Here is a 20476-nt window from a genome sequence, read left to right on the forward strand (position 1 = left end):
TAGATTCTTAAGTAGAAATCTGTCTTGTAAAAAAATCTTTATGTAAAACATCTTAATTAAAACATAGTGCAAGTGATTTCAGGGTACCAGCAGAGTATCTAAGGTATTACTCAATGTTGAACCAAAAAATGTAAATACTATGAAATAAATAATAATAGCAAACATCCACTGAATACTTCTCAACTCCTAGACACTAGACTAGGTGCATTCATTCCTAATAGCTGGCACTCTTTTAACTCTCAATTGGACATATAAGAACACTGAGGCTCAGATAGATGAAGTGATGTACCTAATATAAAAAGTTTGCATGTGGCAGAACCAGATCTTGAACTCCAGCACCTAAGTGCCTAATCATCACTTCATTCTTGTACTTTCATTAGTAAATAATATTATAATCACAAGTCTAACCAATAAGAAGGAGATGTATAGAAGAACAAAAAAGAAAGACAAGTCAGTAGCCTTTATTGTGCCTGGTTCTTCTTTACCATAGGTCAGAGACCCATGATGGTTATTATTATAACCAGATGTTATGTTTTAAAAAATTAATGAGTGCTGAAACGAAATTATAGATTTTCAACTAAAGAATCTTTAGCGAATTCAACTTCTGGTCAAGATACCCTCCTTTAACCAAATCTAAAACCTCATTCAACCATTGTTACCTATAATCTTAGGGAGCATTTGGTAGATATGGCACGTTCCAAAAACTTCAAGGAACAAAGAAAGGAGGTGACAAAATTTAAAAATACAGAAATTTTGTTTAAAAAAATTTTTTTTAAAGATTTCTTTAAAAAAATTTTTTTTTTTAATTTAAGAGAAATAAAGGGAGTGTGCATGAGCTGGGAAGAGGGACAGAGTGAGAGAAAGAGAGAGACAGAGAGAGAGAGAATCTTAAGCAGGCTCTACGCTCAGCACCAAATCCAATGCCGGGCTCAATCCCACGACCCTGAGATCATGACCTGAGCTGAAATCAAGGGTCTGATTGATGCTTGACCAACTGAGCCATGCAGGTGCCCCTAAAATTTTTATTATTAAAAATAGAGAGCACACATTCAGATTTATGCTTGATTTTATAATATATTGTAGAGGTATATTTGTATTAAATATATGTAACTATAAAATCATATTTATGTCTTTAGAAAAATATATATCAAATTATGCATAAGTATGAATGTGTTTCTATTATTAATTTATTTTGTATATAAGTTTACATATCTAAAATATGCATATATTACTTGTAAATATACTTTTGATAACAAAATTGGAATTCAGAACAGTAAGAAAGTAGGGAGGAAGCATGCTTTATGAACAACTAGTTTTAACGAGTCTTCCTGATCTAAACAAACAAAAAACCCCTGCACTTTCTCAATAAATATGCTTATTCTGTGTTTCAAGTCTCCAGAAGTTATGGCAGAAATACTTCACAAGAAATAATCTTCATTTGATATTACTGTATTTTTTACTGATTGTATATTAAGTTCTTCTTCGTTCACTAAGCATTAATAAGCATGCAAAATCTTTGTGCTCTGTATAAGAATGCTAAAAAATGTAGATTTCCTCAAGCGATTTGAATAACTTTCATTCTTGTTTGGAGGAAACTCTGGTATTTGCATATTTTGGGTTTGTTTTAAATAAATTCATCATTGGAGTTCTGATAAATTTCACTTCTAGACCAGATAAAATTTTAAGTGTAGAAGCTATATACCAATAAATTTAAAAAATTTAAATTCTCATTTAAAAAATTTTTAAATTCTTAGCAATAACTTAGGCTTTTAAAATATCGGGAAGCATATGAAAAAAGGAAAGTAAGACATTCTTTGTCCTACTATAATCCTAAAGAAGAGAAAAATGACCCTTGTTGAGATAATTCACTTTTCTTAATAATTAATATTTTATAAATTGACCTGACCAAGTCCGTAGGCCCCTTTTTCTTTACAATTCACCAAGCGTCTTCAAATCTATTAACATATTACTTATGTTAGATGACCTGTTGCCTCAGCCAATGCTTACCAGTTTTTCCAAAACATTGAAATAAGTAGTTCTAGTTGGTAGTTTGCTTAGAAAAGATTATTACTGTATGGTCACTTAAATTCAACTTCTTCAAAACTTCTTTATGAGAGCCATTAATTAATCCTGCCACAGGAGTCTCTGGCCTATATAATAAGCATATTTTTTCTTTCAAAATTATCAATTTCACTGACCCATACCCCAGGAGAGCAGTTTTAGTATCTTGCTGGCAGAATTAGTAATGTACGTTCACAACGTGTTCTATTTGGTGCGCTGCGTTATCAAGTACCAACATGTAAGTCTCTGTGACTGGAGACTGCTGAGTCTCCTCAAACTCATACATTTCCAGACATTTTTCTTACTACATGGAATGAGGTGTTATATTGGTAGATTTTGATGACATTTAAATATGATTATACAGCAGTAATTAGAGGGTAAGAAAAAAATTGCGATGCCTCCCATTTCTTTGAAATTGTATAAACAGACGGCTTCTCAGCATGAAACCCCAACTAAAATTAGGGATGTGCCAACACTTAAATACGTAAACCCATTTCATGTGAATAAAATAAATATTGAGTTTCATTTACCTTTCAGCACATACTTGAGTAGCATCTTAATAAAATTTAAACTGATTGCATTTATTGAATGCTATAACTTCAAAGCATAATCAGCCATGGGCCAGTTTGAGCATCATTTATATTACTTACATTAGTAAGTTTAAATCTATAAATGTATAATGATACTAAACAAACAAATACCATCATTGGTCACCCTTGAAGGGTGTTAGGGAACCAACTCATTATTCTGAAAATCAGGAAATAAAGTGAGAGAATTAAACATTTATTCTGCATTTCCATTAACAAAGGACAACCGATGGGCAACCAAATGGTTGATGAGGGATAGTTTCTCTTTATAGAAATAACTGAACAAATAAATGAAAAAGGAAAGACAATCGGAATAACACCATTCGGCAACTCTGTATTAATGGATTTAAGCAAAAAATCAATGGCTTTAAACATCACGAAAAGAGAAATGACCAAACATTGTGTGCCTCCTGATAGAAATACATCACCTGTGTGATACAGCCCTTTGAATCTGATCAAGCCTCTCCAGGTCTGTTGGAAATTTACAGAAAAGACAAGAAATACAGGAAAGACAAAATAATGTAGTAAATGACAGCATGAGGGCAATCAGCAAAATACTTGGATACTGTAGAACAAATAATTCAGTTTCTTGCACAAGTAATTGCAAGGGAAAATAGAGATGGTTAATTCAGACATAACATTAGTTACGTATTCAGACAAAACATAACATAGTGTTTTTAGACAATATTTTTTACTATTTGTGTTCCAGAGATCTTTCCTATCAACTCATTGATAATTAAGATAGCAATATAATTTACCTTTCTAATTTTTAAATTATCATTTCTCTTTTAAGGCAACAAAAACAAGAATAAATTCTCAAGCTAGAAAGCAGTTTCTTTTCCATTGAGGGAAGAGAAAAAGCAAGCCTGTAAAATTCTTTACATCCCTGGGAAGGGACAATCTTTCCAATCTTACCTAGAAGTTCTGTATGAGTTTCTTACGGCTGCCATAACAAAGTACCACAGACTGGGCAGCTTAAACAACAGATATTTATTTTCTCTCGATTCTGGAGGCTGCAAGTCCAAAATCAAAGTACTGACAAGTTTGGTATCTTCTGAGGCCTCTCTCCTTGGCTTGTCATCTATGACCACTTTTTCATTGTGTCTTCACATGATTCTTTTCTCTCCATGCACATGCGCCCCTGGTGTCTCTCAATGTGGACAATGTATTTCTTCTTATAATAACACGAGTCATGTTGGATTAGGGCCCACCATAACACCTTTATTTGAACTTAATCACCTCTTTAAAGACCCTGTGTCCAAATACAGTCACATTCTAAAGTACTGGGGGTTAGCGCTTCAATATGAACGGGCCGGGAGGAGGGCCAAAAGTTCAGTCTATAACAAGACGATTCAGAATCTCAACATATTTATTGATAACACTAATGCCGTATTAACGGCTTAAAGTGGTTTGTACTTTAGAAATAAAAGTTCAGTGTTAGCTCCAAAGCTAAACGAAGCTGATGAAATTAATCACATAAATTACACTTCGCAAAGTCTGTACTCAACATTCCTACTTAGTCCTCGACTCTCAGATTCTGGTTCTTCAGACCTGTCCTCTCCAATGTGGTAGCCACATGTGACTGGAGTGCACCTGAAATGTGGTTGCTCCAAACTGCGGTATGTTGTTAGTATATAAATACACTGGGATTCCAAATACTTAGTAAGAAAAAAAAAAAAAAGTAATATGTCTCAATACTTTTCATGTTGATTACATGTTGAAGATTTTTTGGATTATTAATTTAATGTTTTTTTAATGTGATTATTTAAAAAGTTTAAAATTACATGTGGCTCTCATATTTCTGTTGGACGGTGCTTTCCAAAATATGGATGTATCAAAGCAAAAGTCTTGCTTTGAAGTCTTTCTTACACTTCCGATTTATCAAGAATCCCTTCCCTTTTCTCCACCCCTCCCCCCACCCCACTACACAAGTATTGAATTGTAGCACTATTTCCAGCCAGTCCTTAACTCACATTTCAAACCTAAGGAACAGTGTCCCACTTGCTAGGAAGACAGCTTGTAATGCTAACTTAACGAATTCAGTTGAAATGTGTTGTATTGAAATCCTAAGCAAAAAGTCACCTTTCCCAGAAAGAAGTTGTAACAGTAATTGACAAAGATACTCTCATTTTTCATTTACTAGTAGTACTTAAAAAGTCTCGTGCTCTCATTTTATCAAAACACTAAAAGTGGGGTTATCAGGATTCCTAGAAATCTTGTAGTAATTATTTTATATATTCGCAGCTGCTAAATCTTATGGGGTATTTTGTTTTGTTTCAAAGTTGCTGTTGAGGGGTGCCTGGCTGGCTCAGTTGGTTGAGCATGACTCTAGATCTCGGGGTTGTACGTGGCTGTTGAGCAGTTGACAGGAACTGTAGACAGAAGTATTTCAGGGATCAGTAATTTATTACTTTTTCAGGTACATAAAATATAGGTAACATTCACATCTTTTGGAAGTATTTATTTCCCATTTTAAAAATAGCACTGTTGGGTGTAATTTAAAGGAGTGCTGGAACTTGAATCCCCAGCAGGGACTGGAACATTTACAGACTGAAAGCATTTTAAAATTCAAGTTTGCCACACCCTGCTTGAAGCACTTTCACATAGCTGGGAAGTGGGAAGGAAAAAAAAAATGCTTGATATTGCACAGTGAATGATTAAAGGAAAACTAAAGCTCATAGCTCTGTTACTTAACCAATTTTTTTAATTTTTGAAGCTAACTTGAATTACATTAGACTATACCCCCCTTCCAAAATATATGAATGTAAAAAGCACCCTTTCCCCCAATTTTTAATTGCAAAATTTTGTTTAGATACATGAGGGGAAAATGTAGATACACTACATTGTTTCTCAAACGTATATCAAGACCTATCATTAAAGTTTTCAGTCGACTTGTTAAAAGATGAGCTAACTCACCTTCAGTGGATCTAATTTTGTATCCTAAGTCCGTCAAGCATACCTTCCAAATCCCTTAAACTGAGTAATAGTTATACTTACCATCAACACTTAAGATTTGTTTTTCTCTAAAACTTCCATTTTAAAATTAAGTTTGTAAAAAATCCTATTTTAGCAAGCTTGATTATATCAACTGGTAAAACTTTATTTTACAATAGGAATTGAATCAAATGATTATTATAATCCAGAGGAAGTATTTCATAACCATAGCAAATGCTGTTATACATACTGCCAATACAGATTTAATAGACAATACTGAACTGTACAAGAGTTATTTATTTTTCCTTAATCTCAAAGCTATTGTTAGTAATACAAAAAGCCATATTAACATTTTTCCATTAGAAAACAATGTGATGTACAAAACTTTGGATGAAAAGATATATGTCAAATTTCATTTAATCACTTGGTGGAAAATCCACCACTCCATCAATACCACCCAAAGTGTTTTAGGCAAAGATTAAAATCAAAATAATGCACCTTAATTCAAGCTGTTAAAAAAACAAGCCTAGCAATATAGTTGGCTACATAGTATTTTTGACTACTGGCGAGTTAATTTTTAACCTCCCCCCGCTTTTTTTTGAGTCCTACCACATACCAGGCCCTGTACTTGGCAGAGTAGGTATTTGAGAAAAAGTTGCTAAGGTTGGAAAGACCCCATATAGCAGTCCTTTGGTTACCAGATTTGACTTTTACCTTTCAAACATCCTTCAAGATCAAGAAACCCCAACTAAAAGTACATACTTTACCGAGTGCTATTTTATTAGTGGGGAGGGTATTAGGTAAGAGAGGTCATGAACTATTATTTATGATCCATTATTCCAGTTAATAGCACATGTCAAGAGCTAATTTATTTTTCTAATGGGTTTAAGATTCCGTGTTCGGCTGTTACAAATGTGGTTCACCGACTCACTGTGAACCCTACAAGGCACACTGCTCAAAAACAGCGAAGCAGGTGTGCATAAACTATTTTCCTTCGCATTTAATGAAGTAATGGTATTTGATATTGATACATCTTTATCTTCAAATTCAATTCAGTTTAGGGTCCAGCGAAGAAAAAAAAATCCAGTTATGGGGTGGTAAGAGCAAAGGTGAAACTAGCAAGGATTATTACTACATAAGGAAGTATTATTCTCTACCTTTTCTCCTTTGAGTAACAAGATACTAACACACTACTTTCATTTAAAAAAAAAAAAATGTTTGCAACTATTGAATTGAGGCAAGTACTAAAAGGCCCATAAACTGACAATGTTGCCCATTCATCACCATCACTTCTTTACATAAGCCTGTTTTCCTAAGGTATAACACATAATCTAAGCAATATTTGGAAATTAGCCAAGCACTAAGCAATTACAACGGCAGGTAAAACACCATCAATTTCTGAAACACATTTGGCCACTTTTGCGGCCCATCTGCAGTTTGGATTAAATAGACTCTCACTCAGTATAAATTTAAGTTTCTGGACCTGCATGACAAAAAAATGTATTTTAGGAAACTTCCATATGACATTTAAAGAGTCTTCGGGTCACATCACTTTCGTATTAAATGATTACTTTCTGACATGCTATATAACTACAATAAAAATAATTGTTGAGTTTTTAAATGAAAATTCAATGCAGGTAAATGGTTACAGACATGGAATGTTCTAAGAGCTTCCTGTATGTAATCTGACACCTCTGATTATGAATTTCAGTTTGAAAACTTCAGATTAAAAACCACAATAAAATTTACTCTTGATGGCATGCAAGATGTTCCTCAAAATTAACCTTAAGACCTAGAAGTCTTGGTAGAACATAAATAAACACAACAAATTTGTACATTTTATTCACATTTATTTTTCGCTTTTAGTGTGCTCACAGAAAATTAGAACACCTTAAGCAGGAGTTTAATAGCAATTTTTGTAAGCAAAGTTACATTCCATCTCTAAGTCAAATTGGTCAAAGCTTCTCCAGTATTTACAAAACATGATAGACAAGATGCTACACAAAACCATTGCATCTGAAGATTTTTTTCCTTTATTCTCAAAGACAACTGGAAAAGAAAGCATTGTCTGCTGTAATCAAAAACATACCACAGTATAAACAGTAACCATTCCACTTATCACAGCTTGGTTGAGTTTAAAATTTGTGTTTAAAAGGTCCAAGATGACTGCAGTTTTACAAAAATGGGCAGGGTGGAAAGTTGCAAACTTCATGTGCTTCTGGATATCAAGATTTGTTTTTATACAATAGTCACAGTTAAAAACACCCTGCTGGTAATACATAATTACACTTTATTAAGGTCATAAACCAGCAATAAACAATAAAGCCTATACAACTTGTAGTTCTACTTAATCACTGACTGGTACAGCTAACATGAGATAAGTGAAAAGTTCCTATGGTTTAAATGAACTCCTAAGACTATGATCTTTTTTAAAATCTGGGTATTGGTGTTTTTTTTTTTTTCTTCTCTTTCCTTCTTAGTCAAGACTTGTAGTGTTGTAAACCTGCCTCACAAAATACATCGTAATAACTTTTCTTTAAAAAAAAAAGAAAAAGACTAAGCCTTTACACCATCATTTATTTCTAGCGGTACGTTACTCTTGGCAATGTCACGCACCACTTAAACTTCCCCATCGTGGCCCCTATCACTTCATCTGATATCCCTTTTGACCCACCCATCTCCTTCATATATGGGCATGTCCATAGATTGACAAAGAAAGTTTACATTTTTGAATAAAGATGCAAAGTATGCAAAAAACATTAATACTGATGCAAAAAATAAAAACAAAAGAGAAACAAGGCAGAGGAAGGTGTTTAAGCTCTCCTCGACCTGTTGGAATGGTGGTAACAGAATGATCTGAGATGGGATCTGTGGGGGGAGGAGGGGGTGGGGGAACAAAATTTGTTGCTTAAAAAGAAAAGGAAAATAAAAAAAAGACATCTTTAAAATCAATCCCTGGTTGTAGACAAGTTCTCCAAAACCAGTACCTGGCACCACTCCAACAAACAAACGGGGGGGGGAGGGGGAGAAAAGTTCTTCGATTATCTCAAAACTCGGGCCCTTTTACTCTGCCGCCTCCGCTGGGGGGGCTTCTGGACTGCACTCGGGCTGGGCCTCCTGTGACGGGGCTGCGCAGGCTGACGAGGCTGTCGCGGCCGCCGCCTCCTCCGCGGGCGCCGCCTCCTGCTCCGGGGGCGCACCGGGCCCGGCGGCTGAGGGCGCCTCGCAGGCAGCGGCGCTGGCCCCGGCCTCCTCGGCCTTCTCCTCGGCCTTGCTGGGCTCCTCGGGGGGCTTGGCCTCCTCGCTGGCGGCTGGCTTCTCGGGCGCGACGGCGGCCTCTTCGGGCTTGGCCTCCTGCGGGTCGCCGCCCGCCGCCCCCTCCTCACCCGCCGCGGCCTCCTCGCCCGGCGCCGCGGCCGCCTGCTCCCCGGAGGCCGCGCCCGCCTCTGCGGCGGCCGCAGCGGCGCTCCCGGAGGCCTCGTCCTTGCCGCCTTCGGCGGAGGCGCCGGCTGCGCCCTCGGCCTCCCCGCCCTCTCCCGCTTCCTTCTTGTTCTTCTTGAAGGAGAAGCCGCTCAGCTTGAAAGACTTCTTGAAGGAAAAGCGCTTCTTTTTTTTTTTCGGGGTCTCGTTGCTGGGCGAGGGCGTGGCCCCGTCCTCCGCCTTGGGCGAAGACGTCGAGGAGGCGGCCGACGCGGCCTCCCCCTCCGCGGCCGAGGGCGAGCCGGGCTCGGCGGCCTCGCCCTCGGCGGGAGCCTCCTTCTCCGCGGGGCTGGCCCCGGCCTCGGGGGCGGCGGCGGCGGCGGCCGGCTCCTCCTTCTCGGCCGCGGCGGGCGACGCCGCCCCGCTCCCGGCGCCCGCGGGCTCCTCCTTGTCGGCGGCCGGGGCGCTGCCGTTGGCCTGCAGCTCCTCCTTGGCGCCCGGCTCGGCGGCCGCGGGAGAAGCGTCGCCGTTTACCTTCACGTGGCCATTTTCCTGCGGGGCAGAGAAGGCGGGATTGTCACTGAAGCGGCCCGGGCGCCGCCATCGCCGCCCCCACCCTGGGGCCGGGAGGGACAGGCTTCCCCGCTGGGCCCCTCTCGCTTTGGAGACCCCCCCACCCCCTCATGGGAGGCAGGGTTGCCTGCCTAGACGAGCGCTCTCCGAAGAATCGGGGCAGTGCCGTTGGGGGCGCCCTAAAGATACAGCAGGAGCCTCGACCCCTCAACAAATGCCCTGCGGATTGAAGAGGGCCGAACCCCAGACGTAGAATGCAAAGGGTAACCCATTCCAGCCTTCGCCTCACGGGCTATGCAAAAAAAAGCCACGTAACACACGATACACCAAGCGCCCTTTGGGAGAAGGCACAGAGCCAGAGTCGGTACACAGTCCCCCTTTCCCCTAAACCCTAAAGGGCTCTTCAAAACACCGAGAACTCCCAGGGGCATCAGCGCTCCAGCCAGAAGCGCCTGAGCTGCGCGCGCAAAGGTCCTACGCCCCCTAGGGCTTGGGGTCGCCAGGGGGCGCTGCGCCTCCACCGCGCAGAGCCGGGCGCGGGCGGGCGCGGAGGGGCGGGGCCGCGGGGCCACCCCGCCCTGCCCAGCCCGGCCCTGCCCGCCGGCCGAGGCGCCCCCGAGCCCGGATCGCGCAGCCGAGAGTCCACAAACAAAGCTCAGGTGGCTTCCCGGCATCCTGGTCCGAATAAAACCAACAAGGCAGGGGGAAACCCATTATTTCTAAGATCTTGCCTCCGCTTCCACGCCCACCTTCGCCTACGATTCTGTGTAGCCGGGGCGCGCCACGGCGGCTCATCTTACATTTTTAACGGGTTCAGAGCCTCTTGGCAGAGCTCGCCTTCCCCATTAGGTTAGAGCAGGCGAAGCTACACGGCCTCTACTCTAGGAAAAGAGGCGTGGTGGGTGCCCAGTGTTTTCAAAGCAGCCACCCATGGCCGACCTCTCGCGCCCACCCAACCGTGGCCATCTGCCTGGGTCCGGGCAGCTCCGGGGTGGCCCCCCGCAGTGGTCTAGGCGCCAAGCACACGCACAATCCCATCCGAAACACCCGAACTGTCTCTTCTTGACCATCTGGAGAGGGTCTTCAAGGACTCACCGAGTCTTCCCACCCCAGGGATACCATTTAAAAGTCGGATGGGTGTGTAATTCCACAGACAGCTAACGAATAAAGGCTTAGAACAGTGGGAAAGCCCCACCGAAAGACACTGTAACCCTTCTGCCCAGCAGATACTGAAACCCTTCTGCCCAGCTCCAGCCAGCCAGCCAGCCAGCAACCTTTCCAAGAACCCAGGGCTTGCCGCCTCAGCATACAATAAGACAGCTTTTCCCTCCTAGCCTTTCTCCACCACCTTCCCCATTCCCCCCACCCCCTCCCCCTCCAACAATCACACCAGTTCAGAAATCTTGAAAGCGACCCAATCTCGACAGCAAACACGGAGAGCCACCCAAACACCTTTGTGCCCACCAAACACATTTGCAACCTGACTGGGGGAGGGGGGTTAGCACCTAGCTAGTCACGTTCTGCCAAGCTCCAAACACGCCATTTTAGACGATTTACCACTTCTTTCCTCGCGTCTACACAAGAATTTGCCAGGATTCTCCGGGAACCACTCCTTTGGGGGTGGAGGAGAGGACCCCCCCCCCTCCTATGAGAAATTGACAATTTAGGCTATCGCTTTCCATTCAACTTTCAGACTGGAATCTGGCCACGCTCCTCTCTCCGCCGAATGCGCCTCGGGCGCGACCAGGAGGGAAAAAGAAGCGTCGGGACTAGAGAAAGACACCAAAGAAATGACCAGAAACACAGGTAGAATTTACCTGCCCGTTCGCTTTGGAAGGCGACGAGGCCACAGCCGCCTCCCCGGGCCTCTCCGCGGTGGCTTCTCCCTTCGCAGCGGTCTTGGAGAACTGGGCACCCATGCTGGCTTCTTCAACAAAGAAACTCAACAGATCCAAGGGGGGAACAAAGAGCCTCCGGTTGGTGTAACGACGGGGCGAGCGGCAGTAGCAGCGGCGGCGGCAGCAGCGGCGGCGGCAGCAGCACACACACCGGAGGGAGGGGGGAGTGGGGGTGGTGAAGAGGACAGAACAGAACCGATTAAATACACTCCGGATAAAAAAATTTAAGTCGAAGAGATAAAAAAGCAGCAGCGCAGGAGGGAGGGAAAAAGGGAGGAAAAGTCGAGCACAAAAAAAGGAGCCCAAGTGTAGTTTTTAAAAAAAAAGAAGTAATAAAAAAATCCCAGATTTGTAGCCGCAATGTAGACAAGAGGAAAATGGAGAAATCTCCCTGGTTGCTAATAAGATGCGGGGTCCAACGCCCAAGTGCACAGATGAATGGGCTCGCGGGCGCTGACGCGGCCCCCGCGCGCGCCGGCCAATCCGCGCACCGCACACAAAGCAGGGGGCGGAGCCTGCGCGCCCGGCGAACAATGGAGCCGCGCTTTGCAAATGGTTTGAAAATCAGCCTCAGACCGAGAATTAATGTCCTCCAAATAAATAAATCAATTAAAAAATACATGCCTCTCGCCTCCCTCTGCTTGAAAATAATAATGCATCACTTGATTGGCTTGCTTTGTTTGGAATTAATTAACGCGGGGGGGGTACTTGTGGCTGGGGGCGGAGAAAGCGTTAACTTGACTCGCTTTGACTCTTGTCGGTCTGTATCCGTGTCTGTCTCTCTCCACTCGCTCCCCTCCCCCATCTTCCCTGTGTGTTTATGTGTATGTGTGTGTGTATGCGAGTGTTAAAGACAATGGTTAGGATTTGTGTGCAGCATGTTTTCTTTCTCCGTGTTCCATATTGGTTTCACAGATATTGCACAGGGTTTGTTTCTTTAACGGTTGCAAATGTTATATCGCCCCCGAATTGAAAGGTATTTAAACCACGAAGATCGAATTTCATCAAACGACATCTCGAGTTAGAATTAGGTCTGTAGGCCAGATGTGGAAAATGCAAAAGCGGCAAGGAGCCTAAGCCACACTCCCTTCCCTATCCCGCATTGGCATGAAATAAAATATTTCGATATTGGCCTGCGACGCTCATCGAATCCCCCCACTCCCCACTATTGCCAAATAGTGATTTTTCCCCCACAATATAAAGTGAGGGCCATTTACAAAAGATCATAACGGTTCGCATTTTATCACTGTATGAAATGACAATTTTTCTCTATGGTGAAACGAGACACAGCCTCGAGTGTATGAATCCAAATACGCGGTTGGGAAGCAATTCACGTAGATACGAATCATTTTCAGCCGATTGCCAGGATCGGATGGACTCTTTCTGAACATGTGTAAGTGTGCATGCAAGTGTGTTCTTTCTTGGAAGGGAGGGAGGCAGCAGCGATGAAATGCTAAACAACCGGATTGACGATTACAGTTCTAACGAGAAACTGCATGTTGAAAAATAGCAAGAAGATCCCTGAACGCTCCGGTCTAGCTTGGGTTAGAGAAAAAGCTTCTGTAAGGGGACACAGAGCACCTCCATCTGCACCCCTCGCCACCAAAGAACCAGACGCTATTTGTGTGTGAAAGACAAGGCACTGATTTAAAGAAGGGGAGGAGGCGGTCAAAAATCAAGGATACAGCCTAATAAACATTCTCCTACCGCCTACATTTTTGCTCCCAGAGTTTTCACTCGTTTCCACATCAGACCCTTTTCTCGTTTACGGTTAGTAATCCTGAAATGAATAACCTTTTGCTTATGGAGAGGAGAAGCAGTCGAGAGAATGGTTCATTTCTCCTGGTGTTGGCTCGGAATTCTCACAGTTTTATTTTCTGCTTATTGTAGGGAAATGGGTCACACTTTGAGTGAAAAAGATGGTTGGTTCAAGCCAATAACTCTTTGTTCAAGTATTGCTTTGAAAATCACCAAGCTGTACACGAAGCTTCGTCTTCTCACTGTCCACTGCCTTCAGATGCATCATTCACTCACGAAGTCATATTCCCCAGAGCTGATGGAAAGACGTTTCCGTAGAAGTGTATCCTGCCAAACATGTTATCACCCTTAAGGGAGCCCGCTGGCCTGGCCCAAGCCCCCAGCCGCCGAGGTGGACGCGAATTTCTTGTATTAGCGGAGTTCCAACTTGAAAACCCAGCTGGGCTGATCCAAAACCACCATCCAGGCGATTCCCAAAAGCTCATTTAAGGTTGTTGCTAGCCCCCACCCCCAACGTGAATCATGCCCCTTCCTCTGCATCCCCCTCCTAGTTTTAACTTGGGGGGATTGCTAGCTCGCTTTCGGATTTTCTCGCAGACGCGTCCTCAGCCCTCCATTTGGGGGCTGCTTTTATTGCTCCTTTGTTACCAGACTGCCGTGTAGCTTTCCCCCCTTTTCTTTCTCGAATGCCTATTTGCCTGGTATCGGCTTGTCTCCCTGGCAACGGCCACGAAAGATTCGGAGCCCCGGACGGGGGGAGGGGAAAGGGGCGGAGCCGGGGGGGGTGGTCAGGGAGTGGTGGAGGGGAAAGAGAGGCCGACCGAGAGACAGTCAGACAGACAGCGTAGCAGATGGCCGCGCGAGGGGGCGGGGTCCAGGCGGAGCGCGGGGGGACCCCAAGCGTCGGGGCGCGAGGGAACCAATCAATTCCCGCAGCCGCTCCGGGGCTAGAAAACAAGTGTAGACGCAGAGATTCGCGCCCCACCAGCGGTCCCTAGTTTACGGTAGAAAACACGATTTCCTTTCGATACGAAAGCGCGTGTAGAGCGTAGTTCGGAGAGCCGGCGGTCCGCAGTTAACTGGCTGGGGGAGGCGGTTTGCGGCTGCCCGGGGCGCTGAGCGCTGGGGCAGTTTCTCCTGACCTCTCCCTGCGTCGGGCTAGCCAAGGGGAAAGCCTCGAATGGGAGAGAGGGGTGAAGACAGAGGATGGGTGAGGAAGGAAAGGGCTGAGAAATGGCAAGAGCCCATCCTGCCTCGGAAACTACATAATGGCAGGCAAGGACCGCCAGCAAGACTGGAACCAGTACAAGTTGCATAGTTGTGAGTATACAGTCCCTCAGGAGTTGGGTGTTCTCGCGCCCAGAGCTAAAGGTTCCAGATCAAACGCTAAGTGTACAAATATGATTATTTATCTAAATATAATTAAAGAACCCCAGAATGCACGGTGAAAATGTAAAACAGGTAAATCCCCGTAACCAACTCACCGAGAGGAAACAGGTATTTTTTTTTTTTTTGTATTCTTTTCACCAGGGACTAGGCTCTTTATTTCTAAGATGATGGTAATCTGTATATGATCCTAGCAAAAGAAATATTTATTTAGAATACCTCAAAGTTATTTTTCCCTTAAATTGTTAGCACTGGAAGGAATGTTTAGAGATATTTACACAAATTCTTGGGGGTCTTACTCTGTGCCACACGTACCGATCTAGGCCTTGTTTTCACATCAGTGAACAAGACAGATGCGGTCCCTAGCCTCAGGGAGCTTACATTTTAGTAGATCGTCTAGTTTCATCCCCCCACCAGGTGAAAAACCAGGCCTATGGAAGTTGCCAGATTTTGTCGGAAGGTAGAAGCAGGAATGGAGCTCACCCCCTTGATTCCAAGTCCCCAGCTTCTCCCACTGCTGCCTGGTGCTGTCTGTCCTTCACCTGATGGCACATATTCACTGGGTAGTTCCCCTCATTGGTTCCTAATTTTATTTATTTATTCAGCTGCTGCTAAGTACCAGGAAGAGGGCTAGACATCAGCTGACACCAGAAGTACAAGGGCATGGTCTTTCCTCTCATGGAGCTCTGGCCTCATATTATTATCTCTCAAAACTTCTTAGAATGTGGAGAAAGAGAACAAAAGACAAGATTGTGTGCTAAAACAAACAAAAAATGGTAAAGAGGACCGTTGTCTAGATTCCAAATTAAATATGCCTTTTTCATTCGAAAGCTTTCATTCATTCACAGGGCATGAGATCCTACTGTGTTTATGGTGTTGTGCTCCATATTTCATCCTAGATTTTATAGTACCTGAACTTCAATTCCACTGCAATTGATTAGTTTGGAATATAGTGAGTAGCAAAGCAGACATAGTCTCTCACTCATTCAACAGATATTTATTGAATTTCTAGCATGTGCCGGACATTTGGAACGTATCAGGGAACAAAAGAGACAAGAAACCTTTACGGACCTTACGTGCCAGAGTGGAGAGAAAAACAAAACTTCATAACTATAAATAAGCAAATTATATGGAATGTTAGAAGCATGGAAGTGTTGTGAGGAGGGGGGAGCTAGAGAAAAGTAAGGGAAATGGCAGAATCGAACACTGAGATTGCAAATCAGTTTATAACTGTGAGTGGTCATATGTGCTCTGAAGGGAGATGCAGGGTGCTATAGGATAGTCTAATTTAGTTAGGAGAGTTAAAGAAGGCCCTTTTAAAACAGTGACGTTTAGGGACACTTGAGTGGCTCAGTCGGTTAAACGGCTTCATGTTCCATGATTTTTGCTCAGGTCATGATTCCAGGGTCCTGGAATTGAGCCTTGCATCCGGTTTGGCACTGAGCGTGGAGACCCTTTAAGACTCTCTCTCTCTCTCTCTCTCTCTCTCTCTCTCTCTCTCCGCCCCCCCCCCCCCGCCCCGTCCCTCTCCCGCATGTGTGTGCTCTCTCTCTCTCTAAAATAAAACATAGTAAAAAAAAATTATGAAGGGGCATTTGGGTGGCTCAGTCGGTTTAGCGTCTAACTCCGGCTCAGTTCACAATCTCATGGTTTGTGAGTTTGAGCCCCATATCCAGCTTTCTGCTGTCAGTATAGAGCCTGCTTAGGATCCTCTGTCATGTGTCTCTCTGCCCCTCCCCTGCTCTCTCTCAAAAATAAATGAACATTTTTTTAATGTAAAAAAAAAAAAAAAGCAGTGACATGTAAGTAGAAACCTAAGGGAAAGTAGGCATTACTTAGGTAAAGAGTTGGAGACTTTTGTTCAGATGGACAAAATAGCAAAGCTCCTGAGGAGGGAAGGGTTCAAATGGTTTGGGAGGAAGCTCAAGTGATTAGTTTGGACATATTTTGACATGCTCGTAAAACATCTTAGTGGAAAAATCAAATGTGCAGATATAAGAATCTGGAGCTCAAAGACTGGTTTGGAATATAAATATATATAGATTGGTGGCCATTCCATATATAAATATTTTCTGAAGTCAAGTCTGAGAACATGCGAAAGGCAAGAGATTCCAGAATCACACCCTGAGTAACTTCTTTAAGAGGCTGGGTAGAGATTAGCCAGTTATATCTCAAAAGAGCTAAAAAAAAAAAAAAAAAAAAGAATTTGATAGTATAACATAAAATAAAATAATAAAACAATGAATAGAAAAAAAGAGAGAGAGAGAGAGATTGGGTAGAAAAAGAGCCTAGCTGGCAAAGAAGACTGTGAAGGAACCCCCAAGGAGTAGACAGAAAACCAGGAAAATGTGGCGTCAGGAAAAATCAATGGAGATTGTGTTTCAAAGAGTAGTGGTTAGTTTTGTAAAATACTGGTGAGAAGTCAAATAAAATAAAGACTGAAAAGTTTCCATTGGATGTTGCTGGCTTTAGAACAGGATTCTGTATACAGAATACAGAAGTTATGAGTAACAGGCCCCAGAGAAGCTTTTACAGTATGTTGAGAATGGAATCCCGATTCAGTGTTGAAGAGTAAATGGTAGGTGAAGAAGATGACAGCATAAATGGCCCTTTCTTTATGAAATTCGACGGGGTAGAGTGTGGAGAGACAGGGTAGTAGCTAGAAAGTGATGGTATACTGCTTTTTTGTTTTGGGTTGTGTTGTCTTGAATGGAAGATATTAGAGCAAAGTTGACTGCTCCGGAAATTAATGCAGTAGACCTTTCTACTATAGGTAGATATATGCAAGATATAAGCGAGAAAAGGAGTAATGAATGGGATGAGGTTCCCTAAGAATACAGGAGGGGATGGAGATATAGGGCACATGCTGAGAAACTGGCTTTTGAGAGACCCTGTTCCTTTCCTTAAAAAGGGAAAGAAGAGGATGGCTACAGATTTACTAGAAGGAAAAATGGGAGAATTCCCTTCTGATGGTTTCTGTTTGTCCTTGGAGTCATTAGCTAAGAGTGAGGGAGAGTTGGAGTTTAATTGTGTTACAGAAGGTATGGAATGATGATTGGGAAACAGGATTGAGATTTGGGGGCACAGTAAGACTTCAGAGCAATTATGAGTGCCCATTTGAGGTTGATAAATCCTACTGATGCCTCATCAGCATATCAAGCTTTCTCATATGATGATTTAACTGAACGATAGTGTCCATTACAATCCTCTTTAAAATCACCAGCCATTCACTTTCTCAACCTATGCCCAAATTGTGTTGCACCCATACAGTCAATAGCTGCACAGAAGTAAAATATGGATTAAAATGACTCAGAGCTTATAATGCTCCATTACGGTTAATCCTATATGATTTCATGCAGATGTGTATAAACTTAAAGAGAAAGGGAAGAGAATTTACTGTGTGCCAGGCACTGCACTGTGTGAGCCTATGCTAGGCTTGTGTTTCACTCTAACTACAAACCCCATGGACTCATATTGTTATCTCCGTTTTACAGATTTGGAAATTGATGCTCAGCAAGTTTGAAAAGTGAAATACCGCTAGTGTGTTAGCCATTGTCTATTGAGGGGTGTCTGATTTTAGGACTCTCATAAGGTCTCAATTGGTTGTAACATTGCAGTGGGACCAAATATTTTTGTATGTAGTAGGAGCTTTATTAATTTTTTTCATTCGTACCGAATACTGAAACTTTCTTTAACTTTAGGCTTTGTTTTAGTGCTCCTTATTAACTGTCCAATACCACTCAAATAGAAAGATTCTTGCATAGTCAGGAAACATCAGTGTCACTGGTTATCTGATCTGGAGACTCAAGGACTAACACCTGTACAATAGGAATGAAGTTTCTGGAATGTTGAATGCCTTCCAGATACATAGGTGATTACTACAAAACCACTGTAAGTGTGAGTATATTTTTAGTCACTGCTCTTCAGGCCTCTCCGTTCAATTAGCATAAGATTTTATATTTGAAAAGGTTACCAAAGGGTGGGATACATTCTAGATTATAGAAGGGTAAACAAAAAGCAGGAAAAATTAAAATTTTAAAGGAAAAGTTTTCTCCAGAAATTCTCAGTCAAAGCTTTTCTACAGTAGCATTTCCTAGAATTTGTAATATTTACTCTCCAGGGGTAGGCCGAAAACTTTCCATATCATCTCATGAAAGAACAGAGTTGGGAGAGGGAGATAATTACCATCTCCTCTTTGTTTCCAAAGGTAACAGGCAACTAACAGAGAGCAATCAAAGTTTACATTAAAAAGATCAGGTTTCTAGTCTTACAGAATTACCTAATTAATTGTCTGACCAGAAGTGACAGTATAAAATTCAAATGGAAAAAAGTTGACTGTTCAGGCGTGATAGCGTAGGAACCATGCAAAGCATAATTTTTCATTGTTATTTGAAAGCCATAAATACTTTCTGATATTAAAAAGTAGATTAACTTCCTGCCTAGAATGAGGTACTTGAACTGTGTGTTTCTTGAAATTAAAGTATAGAGTTATATCAAACATTTATTTTTATTCCAAACGATAATGTCGTGTGTTTTTTTTTTAAAGGGTACGTTTAACCTTTATAAATCACTTGTTGCAATCTGTAAATGGACAAGTTATTATGAAGCTGCTGCTAAACCAGACCTGTTAGGTCTGCTCCAGTTGGATGGATCTTTCAAGTGTGTTCAGCACACTGTTAGGCTTTCGGATGGGCTGACTGAGAAGGTCACTGACACTCGTTTGCTCAACAGATAGTTATTAAGTATCTACTTTATACCAGGCACTGCGTAGTGCTTTGCCTACTCTGCCTTATTGAATCCCCAAGGTAATCTTACAAGGTAGAAACCATTATTTCCATTGTATTCCAAACCAAGTCCTCCAGGCGTTACATAACAGGCTGGAGTTTTCCCTGCTCATAAGTGGTCTGGGCTGGGTTCTGTATCCAGCTCTTGGTAGTTCCAAAGCCTGTGACACTGTTTCCCTGGATACCATGCTGCCTTAGAGAGAATAAGAATTTTATGGGACGTTTCCAGTTCTCTTGGAGGCTACAAAAATGCCCAAGACACTAAAAATTAACCAAAGAATATGAAACTTTATTTATGCATCCCGAGAGAAGTATCTAGGGCCACATCCATAAAATGAGAATTTGCATTTAAAGAAACACACACACACACACACACACACACACACACACACACAGAATCTCAGGTCAGATTCTTGACCCTGGAAACATACTTGGTAACTTTATCCAGAATACAGTCACCACAAATTAGATTGTGTGTAATTGAATAAAAACATGGTTAGGTTGCACCCAGAATTTACCTCTACCTTCCCTAGGGACAAAAGTGTGTGTGCTGCTTAAGGGAGTGAAGTCACTTGGAATGTAGGTAAAAGAGTGTGTCGAACTACAGAGAGGAAGTTACAGTTGGGAAGGAAATCCACATGAGATGTGTGGCTGGGACATGAGATTAGAGGTGAGAGGGTACAGACAGACCTTCACAGTGCCGCTCTGGGAAGATGGTAAGGGTGCCTGGGAAGGAAGAGAATCTCAGCAGGAAATGGAGGGGTGATGACAATGAGGCATTCTTCCATTAAGGACACAGTTGGAATTTGATTTACATTTTGGTTGTAGGTATAAATGTTTAAAGTTAAAGCAGTTTTGCATATATTATTTCATTTAATACCTACAGTAAATTCAAATACCAATTAAGTTAATCCCCTCTTATAAGAGAGTTACATAATTTGCTTGAAGTCCTATCTATAACTGCCCAGATCAGCCAGTGCCTATGGTCTGCAGGGACGGGTTGACTTTCTCACTGCCCCATCCTGCTGTCTCTGCCCTCGAGGGGCATATACCTTCTACTCCTATCCCACTTTGA

General features: G+C 42.5%; 1 protein-coding gene across 1 annotated transcript; it reads right to left on the minus strand.

The window, feature by feature from the left end:
• Positions 1-7415: 7415 nt before the first annotated feature.
• Positions 7416-11903, minus strand: MARCKS (myristoylated alanine rich protein kinase C substrate). The gene is made up of 2 exons (XM_047101790.1): positions 11393-11903; positions 7416-9554 (listed from the first exon to the last, which is right to left on the minus strand). Exons 1-2 carry the CDS (start codon positions 11492-11494, stop codon positions 8646-8648), a joined length of 1011 nt encoding a protein of 336 aa, XP_046957746.1. The 5' UTR covers positions 11495-11903; the 3' UTR covers positions 7416-8645.
• Positions 11904-20476: the final 8573 nt, after the last annotated feature.

Source organism: Lynx rufus, unplaced genomic scaffold (genome assembly GCF_022079265.1).
Source record: "Lynx rufus isolate CCGP_SWC_20201006 ecotype Redwood Valley unplaced genomic scaffold, mLynRuf1.p SCAF_6, whole genome shotgun sequence".
NCBI classification, from domain to species: Eukaryota; Metazoa; Chordata; class Mammalia; order Carnivora; family Felidae; genus Lynx; species Lynx rufus.

Bases quoted from the DNA above. Each gene is read 5' to 3' on its own strand.
- MARCKS (XM_047101790.1), bottom strand. From the start codon at position 11,494: ATGGGTGCCCAGTTCTCCAAGACCGCTGCGAAGGGAGAAGCCACCGCG. The intron at 9,555-11,392 runs GTAAATTCTACC...TCTGCCCCGCAG, and splicing joins CTTCCAAAGCGAACGGGCAG to GAAAATGGCCACGTGAAGGT.